The following is a 9018-nucleotide window of genomic DNA, read 5'->3' as shown; positions in this document are numbered from 1 at the left end:
GGGCTGGGCCGCCGGCCAGCGGCGGGGGATGGGCGGCGTAGACGATAACGGGACGAGAGCGCCCGGACGTCCCAGTCAGAACTCCGAGCCTCCAACCAGTGCCCTCACGTAGCCTTCCAGCTGCCGGCCTCGCCTCCAGAAGTGACAGCCACGTGGGCCGCGACGCGCGCGGCCGCGAATGGAATGTGGGCGTGGGGTGGGGGGCGGGGCGGGCAGGGCGCCAGAGTGCCGAGGAGGGACCCGTGCGCCGCGCGCCCGGACGCCGGCTGCCTGGCGACGCTGCCGGGAGCGAGCACGTCCTTACGTCACGCGCCGCTCGTCCAATCGTCGGGGGCCGAGGGGAGGCGCTGTGCCCGCCTCCTCCCGCCCCCGCCGCCGCCACTAGCCGCCCCCGGGAGCGTCTGAAGAGGCGCGGGCCGCCGCACCGGCCGGAGTCCACCAAACAGGCCGCGGGTCCCGACTCCGACGCCTGATGTCCTCAAGATGGAGGCCACGGGGGCGGTGGCGTGAAGAGAGCGGGGCTGCGGAAGAGGGGACCCGGGTGGCGGCGGCGGCGGCGGCGGCGGGATGGGGCTGCTGCTCATGATCCTGGCGTCGGCCGTGCTGGGCTCCTTCCTCACGCTGCTCGCCCAGTTTCTGCTGCTGTACCGCAGGCAGCCGGAGCCGCCGGCGGACGAGGCGGCCCGTGCGGGCGACGGCTTCCGCTACATCAAGCCGGTGCCGGGCCTGTCCCTGAGGGAGTACCTCTATGGCGGCGGCGGCGGGGGCACCGAGGAGCCCGCCGGGGGCTCCCCCGAGGGCGGCGCGACCCCGGCCCCGGCCGCCGACCCCCCCTCCCCACCGACGCGGGAGACCTGCTACTTCCTCAACGCCACCATCCTGTTCCTGTTCCGGGAGCTGCGGGACACGGCGCTGGCCCGCCGCTGGGTCACCAAGAAGATCAAGGTGGAGTTCGAGGAGCTGCTGCAGACCAAGACGGCGGGGCGCCTGCTGGAGGGGCTGAGCCTGCGGGACGTGTTCCTGGGCGAGGCGGTGCCCTTCATCAAGACCATCCGGCTGGTGCGGCCCGTCGCGGCCTCGGCCGCCGGAGACCCCGACGGCCCCGAGGGGGAGGCGCTGCCCGCCACCTGCCCGGAGGAACTGGCCTTCGAGGCGGAGGTGGAGTACAACGGGGGCTTCCACTTGGCCATCGACGTGGACCTGGTCTTCGGAAAGTCGGCTTACCTGTTCGTCAAGCTGTCCCGAGTGGTGGGGCGGCTGCGCTTCGTCTTCACCCGCGTGCCCTTCACCCACTGGTTCTTCTCCTTCGTCGAGGACCCGCTGATCGACTTCGAGGTGCGCTCGCAGTTTGAAGGGCGCCCCATGCCCCAGCTCACCTCCATCATTGTCAACCAGCTCAAGAAGATCATCAAGCGCAAGCACACCTTGCCCAGCTACAAGATCCGGTGCGGGGATGGCGGGGGTGGGGGGAGCCGGGCAGTGATGGGGGGTGGACTCCGGGATGCGGCGGGGTGTGGTGGAAAGGGAAGCCGGGCCTCCGGGGAGAGGGAAGGGCGAAGGACCCCTTGTGTGTCCGGCTCCTGCTTTCTGCAGGGCGCTCCCGGGTGCACAGGTAAGGCCCAAAGCGCATGCTTTTTTCTCCTTTCTCCGCCGCAGTATAGTTTTCTGGCGCTGGAGGTCTCTCCGTGGGATCGGGGCTCTGGGGCACTCGGTGCTGCTACCTAGGCAGCTCCATCTCCCGGGGGTGATGAAAAGGAGCCCCGCCAGCCCGGGAGTCAGCCCTGGGACTGTTGAGAAACTTCCCGTGAGCAGCGGCCTTGCAACAGCAGCGTAGGACCCCCGTTGAGAAATCGTTCGTGAGCGGCGGACTGGCGTGAAGGGCGTGTATTTAGCCCTGCCACTGCGGCGGGGTTGACTGCCGCTCTGGCAACTTTGAGGGCACAGACAGCCGCACTGCAAAGGACTGCTGTCCGCAGGCGAAGTGCGGGATGGGGGCCGTGCGATCTCAGTTCTGTCACTGCCCCATGGGGCTAGGGTTTGTAGCAGATCCAGCCTCTGCCCCTCAAGTGTCTTATGGGTGGTGTAAGGTCCTGGGCCTAGTGCTTGAAGCCACCGTGCAGATTCCTGTGATAACCATAGGTAGTGGTCTTAAGTTCTACAGAGCCCTCCTACACCCAATAGCTTAATTTTATGTAACAAGCTGTTGTGATTTGTAGCTGGATTTTCTTTTACTATGGTAGAAATGGACTGGGAAAAGGGAGTTTTATAAGGTTAAAGCCTTCATCCACTTTGGTCTGGGAAGGCTTGTTGTAGGGATGTTAAAGTTCAAACTTTAACATCTCTTTTAAACCAGCAGATTTTTTTTTCCAGTTCTTCCTGACTTCCATCAATTTTGTGTTCATGAAAATGTTTGAACCTTTCGGATTTTGCCCATCATCATAGCAATCCTATATTAACCTACCTTAATGTCCTTTAGTAGAAGTTGAAGAGCCCTGTTTGTTAGCCCTGTTTTTATACCACAGGTTCAAGCCACATCTTCCAGAAATGCTGTGGATTTGGAATATTTCTGCGTGGAGAGTGGGGCCTATGTACCCTACTAATTGTGCTTTGTTTAGATTATGAGCACACAGTGACAGTTTTAAGACTTGAGTGTCAGGAAAATTTAATTTGTAATGGAAATACTCCTACAGAGTTGCAAAAGAATAGTGAACTACTTGTTCACTATGTTTGGTTTCTACTTCTGTGAAATAGAACATACTTTGAAACCTACTTTTTTGCTCTGGAATATAAATAACTAAATTATAAATGAGTTCTACTGTTTAAGCTGCAAAATGCTTACTTATAGCAATGAAGCTAAGTCACTAGAAAAGTTGTGACATTGTGATAATCTATCACAGTGTCAATTCTGATGTTTTCTAGGTATCTTTTCAATTAATAACTTGAACTAAGTTATTTAGAGGGCAGTACCTGGGGTTTAAATTCAAGAGCTCCTATGTTTGTACTCTACCCCTTAAGCCACATCTCAGCCTTTTTTGCTTTAGTTGCTTTTTGGATAGGATCTTACATTTTGCCTAGATGGTTCTTGGACTGTTATCCTGCAATATAGGCTTTTGCTGTAGTTGGGACTATAATTACATGATACCATATCCAGTTTGTTTGTTGAGCCTGAGGTCTTCCTGATGTGTGTGTGTATGTGTATGTGTGTACATTCGTGCATATGTGTATACCAGGGCTTGAAACACAGGGCTCACTCTCTAGCTTGTCTTTTTTGCTCAAGCTGGCACTCTACCACTTGCGCCACACCTCTACCTCCAAAGAAGTCTCTTTCTTTATGATCTGTATCCTTGAACACAATAAGTATGGTAAAGCACAACATGACTTTCATTATGCTATTTTAGCTTCTAAATCTTTAGCACTAAATGGTCATCTCCAAAAATGTATTAATTTGTGCTATTTATATTAGAGGGCATTTTCACCCATCAGTAGATGCTAGTTGGCAGATTTGGGGCACTTTGTTCTGTGCTCGTCCATTTTCCAGGTTCTGAGACTTGAGAGCTGATAAAGAATAGACAGCTGCTGTCCACATAGAGTTTAGAATCTAGTAGATTCTAGAGTGGGAATAATGGGTTGAAGTAACTAGGAAGCTGATTTTAGCTTAGTAAAGGAAAAAAAGAAGTGTGAGGATGAAGACTGCCTTACGAAGTGTCTGCTTGTTTGTATAGCCACTCTTTTAAATGATTGGTAATGTTGAGCAGATCCAAGTTGCAGGTGAGGGAATGAATTACAATACATCTAAGATGTGTTCTCGGTCTCATAATGAGAATTAAAGTCACTGGTGTTGATGTAGATAAAGGAATGGAGCTCAGTACAAAATTTGCTTATAGTCACACAACTGTCAGTCAGGTGGTGAAACCCAGCTCTAATAAAAGCAGGCTGCCTTTTAAAAAACTATTCTGTGTCATTGTTATGGATCCTTTGTTTTGAAGTATGCCATCAATGTATATGTTGTATATCTTTCCAGCATGACTTACTATTTATTTATTTATTTGCTGGTTCTGGGGCTTGAATTCAGGGCCTGAGCACTGTCTCTAAGCCTTTCTGTGCTCAAGGCTAGCACTCTACCATCTGAGCCACAGCGCCACTTCTACCTTTTTCCGTGTATATGGTACTGAAGAATCCAACCCAGGGCTTCATGCATGCTAAGCAAGCACTCTACCACCAAGCCACATTCCCAGTCCCTAAAGCCTTTATTTCTTAAATTGTAAACTTTGAGAGGATCTTTTAAAAATTCAAATTATAAGGTTAAGTCTTTGGGTCCTGTTCTAAATAGCACTTCTTTTTTAATCTAGCAGATTGTGTTTCCAAATAGAAGGTCTTGCAAGTTTATCCACTTTATCCATCTAATCTTCTTAGTAGAGCCAAGGTAGTAAAGAAAATTGTTTTGAATCTTAGGGCTTTTAGGGACTTTTAATTATTTTGTACAGAAATATCTCACCACTTAACATTGTTGTCACTTCTTCCCCCTTTGTTTTCCCTTTTCCATTTTATTAAAGTGAAGTGGCCTGACAGGAGTGCCCAATCTCAGTGTTTCACCTAGAGATGCCCAAAGATACCTTTGGAAGGACCTAACTGATTGACACTTACATAACTAACACATTTTCTTTAGAAAAGATGGATTTTTACAAACTGAATTATCATATGCAGAAAATGTGTTTCTGATTTCTTAAAATCAGTTTTGAGTTTGATTTCTTAAAATTTTAAGTTTTGATTTTTTTCTAAAAAATGTATTTAGTGTGTTAAAGTAGTAATATTTTTTTAAAATATTAACTCAAATTCACCTTGAAGAAAGATTACTGCTTACATTCTTTAAAGTACATGGAGACTCTGATGTTAAGACTTGAGTAATAGTCCTTGGTCTCTTTTTTTCTTTCTTGTTTACAAATTATTTTTTTCAGTTCTGGACTGGACCCAGGGCTTTGTGTAGGCTAAGCAAACATTATTACCAGTGAGCTACATCTCTAGCTTCAAATGGTTTTGAATAGTGTTATATCCTCTCAAAAACTTTCAGAATAAATTCACTGAAACCTGATAAAAATCATAAAACCTCAAGTTTTAGTGTCATTTATTTATTCATTGACTCATTCTTTTCTTTAAAAATGTAAGTAAGCAATTTTTTGAAGGGATTTTTCATTAGGTTAGAAAATACTTAATAGAGTTACTAATGCTGGGCACTGGTGGCTTATGCCTGTAACCCTAGCTACTGAGGAAGCTGAGATCTGAGAATCACTGTTTGAAGCCAGCCCAGGCAGGAAAGTTTGTGACTCTTATCTCTAATTAACCACAAAAAGCTGGTGATGGAGATGTGGCTCAAGTGGTAAAGTGCTAGTCTTGAGGGTGGGGAAAAAACAAAACATCTAAATTCCCTTAGTGATTATGACACCCATAGTTATACTTAGATTTGTAGAGAATGTGACTAACATTGAAACTTCGAGATAGTAGAGACAATGACATTAGTGTTCTAGTAGTCTTCTACTGGAATAATGATGTAATATAGTAGCTAATTCTTCAGTCTCTTGTGCTTTTTCTTGTACTGTTTATATCTCTTTGTAAATGGAATTACAAGATAATTTTTATAGAGAGGAATTATAAAGTCATAACAAATAGTTCTTTATTTTCAGTTAAGTGGTCACTGCAGACTACTGTACTAAGTGTTGTTAGTATTTTATGGGTGAGAGAAATGATTAGATGGTAGTTCATGCACTAACACTGGTTTATTTTTTAGGATAAACACATAATAAAAGCCATTATAATGACATTGGATATTTAAGACCTTCAGTTTGTGAGAAATAGGAAGAGGAAAAAATCAGTATCTCTGCTAAGACAATTAACTGATTACTTTGTTGTTACATATAGTATATATAGTAGAAGCATGTATATGCAGGGCTCAGTACTTTCTGTAGAGTTTGACATCCACTGAGGTCTTGAGGGAATCCACTGTAGATAGCAGGACTGCTATATAATATATTGTAACCTTAGAGCTTCCTTAGTACATATGAGCTTGGCATTAATTTTACTTCTTTGTTGTTGGATTTCCTGAAGCAGCTGTGAATTACTGTGATTTAGATGGAAAATAATTCATTGATAAATCTACTGTAAAAATGTGATTTATTCAGAGAGGAGAAGAGTAATTATGAGCACATTAAGTTCTAATCGGTTATGTATAAGTTAATTGACTATTCCAGAAAGCTATAGGTTGTTCTTGCAAATAGATCCAAAACAGATCATTACAAAGTAGATTGAACTGGAAGAACATGTCTGATCAAACATTTCACACTGAAGTACAGGTACTACTAGCAGTCCATCTCCTTTCCTCTCAATTCATTCATGCATTTTGTTATTCTTAAACCCCAAGCATGCTTTCAACAAAGGGTCTGCCTCTCCTGTTCACTTCTCTGAAGTTTTGTTGTTGTTTTCTTTTCCCCACCAAAAGTTCACTGTACATCAACATTTCTGGACCCTTTTAAATGCCACCGTTCAACATCTTACATTATTAAAATCTTGAAATTTTTTCCATTCAAATTTAGTGAAGTATATGAATGTATGGCTGATGTCTTTGTGCAGAAATTGCCCACATATTACATGCATAGTGATGAGTTTTAACAAAATTCAAGCATGTAAATGAAATGATGTGATTTTGAACTTAGTCTCTAAAGAACACCTGTAATTTTGGATTTCTTAAAAGAATGTGTGGAATATCTTTTAACTTTTTTTTTTTTCAGTACTGAAGACTGAATCAAGGATCTTACCTACTTCTTAGAGCCCTTGAGCCATGCCCCAAACTCTTTAGTTTGCATTTTTGTTTCTGAAATAGGATCTCATCAACTTTGGGCTGTTCTCAAACTTTGTTCTTCCTGCCTTCACCTCTCAAGTAACTGGGATTATAGATGTGCATTGCCATGCCCAGCAGTTTGTTTGCTTGTTTCAGCCCATGTCATTAAACATATTATAAGTAACACAGTATTATTGTAAAATCATTACTGAGGAATGAATGCCTCCTCTTTACCGAGTGCATGAACAACACACTCACATTCTATGCTGTTAATTGAAATTTCTAGCAGTTCACATGCTGATTTGTTTTGTCTTTTAACTTTACAAAAAATATTTTTATTAAGTAGTTGTACAAAAGTTTCATTTCCAGAAGTCAGGTTATGACTACAACGCATCTTGGTCAATATCACCCCTTCCATCATTCTTCCCCATCTTTTCCCATCTTATCCCTACCCTTGTTATATAGTTCAATTTTTACATAGTGTACATTGAATATAATGACTACATTTGCACAGCCTTTTTCCTTCCATTCAGGTATCCCCCAATTGTCTCCTATCAGAATGTGTTTCAGCTTCCGGCTATTCATTTTGTTAAATTGTTCATTAGTTGTTCAAAGGAGTTACTCTGTTGAACTCATCCCCTAAGTTTACTGTCCTTTAGTCAATTTGTGTGTATATGCATATAATGTTATATCTATTATCACATGTTTGTATTTTAAAACTAACTTGTACACGTAAGAGAAAGCATGCCATTTATCTCTGACTTAGCATAATTTTTTCTAGGTCCATTGTTTCCCTGCAAATGACATAATATTGTTCTTTCTAATAGATGAGTAAAATTCCACATGAGTATATGTCCCACATTTTCTTGATCCACTCATCTTTTGTAAGGAATTTGGGTTGTTTCCCTATCTTGGCTTTTGTAAATAGTGCAGCAGTGATCAAGGATGGTCAAGTGTCTTTACTGTGTTGATTTGTTATATTCTGGGCAACATCTGCCCAAGAATGTTATTCCTGGATCATAGAGTAGTTCTGTGTTTTGTTTTGTTGAGGAATTCCTAAACTGCCTTCCAGAGTGCTTGTACTAGTTAACATTCCCACCAACGGTGGGAATAAGGTTCCTTTTTCCTCACATCCCCACCAGCATTCATCATCATTCATATTCTTGATGATAGCCAATTTTTACTGGGAGAGTTGCAATCTCAATGTAGTTTTGATTTGTGTTTCCTTTATGGCCAGGGTTGTTGAGCATTTCCTGATGTATTTATTGGTCATTCTTGCTGCTGCTTCTGAGAAGTCTCTATTCAGTTCCTTTACCTATTTATTAATTGACTTATTGATTTTGGGGAGAGGGGTTAGTTTCTTGAGCCCCTTGTGTATTCTGGATATTAGGCCCTTGTGGGATATAGAGCTGGTGAAGATCTCTCGTTTTGTACCTTTTCAGCTTAGTAACTATCTCAGGCAGAAACTTTTTAGTTTGATGAAATTTCTACTGATTCTTTCCCAACCATTATATTAGAATGTAATGATACTCCTTCTTATAGTAGTCTCAGCATTTCAGGCCTGACATTGAAGTCTTTGATCCATTCTGAGTTGATATTAGTGCAGAGTGACAAATAGGGGTCCAATTACATCTGGCTGTCCAGTTTTCCCAATACCATTTGTTGAATAGGCTGTCTTTTCTAAGATATATGTCTGGCTTCTTTATCAAATACCAGATGGCTATAAGTATATCAGTTTGTTTCTGGATCTTCCAGTCTATTCTATTAGTTTTCAGACATGTTCTTGTGCCAGTTCTAGGCTGTTTATGTTTCTGTTTTAATTTCAGTGCCAAAGTCTATATTGTCACCATATTACAACTGCTCCATAATTTGTACACATGAACAAAAAGCCAAATGGCTTTCTGAGATTCTAGGAACCTTGATTGTAAACATTTCCTGCTTTTGTTGTTGTTGCCTATCCAGGCTTGAACTCAGGGCCTAGGCTAGTGCACTACCACTGGCTTCTTAGTGGTTAATTGATGATAAGAGACCCACAGATTTTCCTGCCTAAGATGACTTCAAACCTTGATCCTCAGATCTCAGTCTCCTGAGTTGCTAGGATTACAGATATGAGCCACCAGAGCCCTGAAATATTTTCTATTCTTAAATGTTAATACCGGTAAGCCATAGATTATTCTCTGGACTGATTG

The 9018-nt window shown here is 43.7% G+C and overlaps 1 protein-coding gene across 1 annotated transcript in view; it reads left to right on the top strand.

The window, feature by feature from the left end:
* Positions 1 to 344: 344 nt before the first annotated feature.
* Positions 345 to 9018, top strand: part of Pdzd8 (PDZ domain containing 8) — a 58823-nt gene continuing 50149 nt past the window's right edge. Inside the window, exon 1 of the mRNA XM_013017752.1 lies at positions 345 to 1445. Within this exon, the coding sequence (XP_012873206.1) occupies positions 568 to 1445 (878 nt within the window). The 5' untranslated portion in view covers positions 345 to 567. The remainder of the gene's footprint in view (positions 1446 to 9018) is intronic.

The sequence above is a fragment of the Dipodomys ordii genome, unplaced genomic scaffold, assembly GCF_000151885.1.
Source record: "Dipodomys ordii isolate 6190 unplaced genomic scaffold, Dord_2.0 Scaffold36, whole genome shotgun sequence".
Classification (NCBI taxonomy): domain Eukaryota; kingdom Metazoa; phylum Chordata; class Mammalia; order Rodentia; family Heteromyidae; genus Dipodomys; species Dipodomys ordii.
The sequence above is the reverse complement of the archived record's forward strand: the minus strand, read 5'-3'. Positions and strand labels throughout refer to the sequence as shown.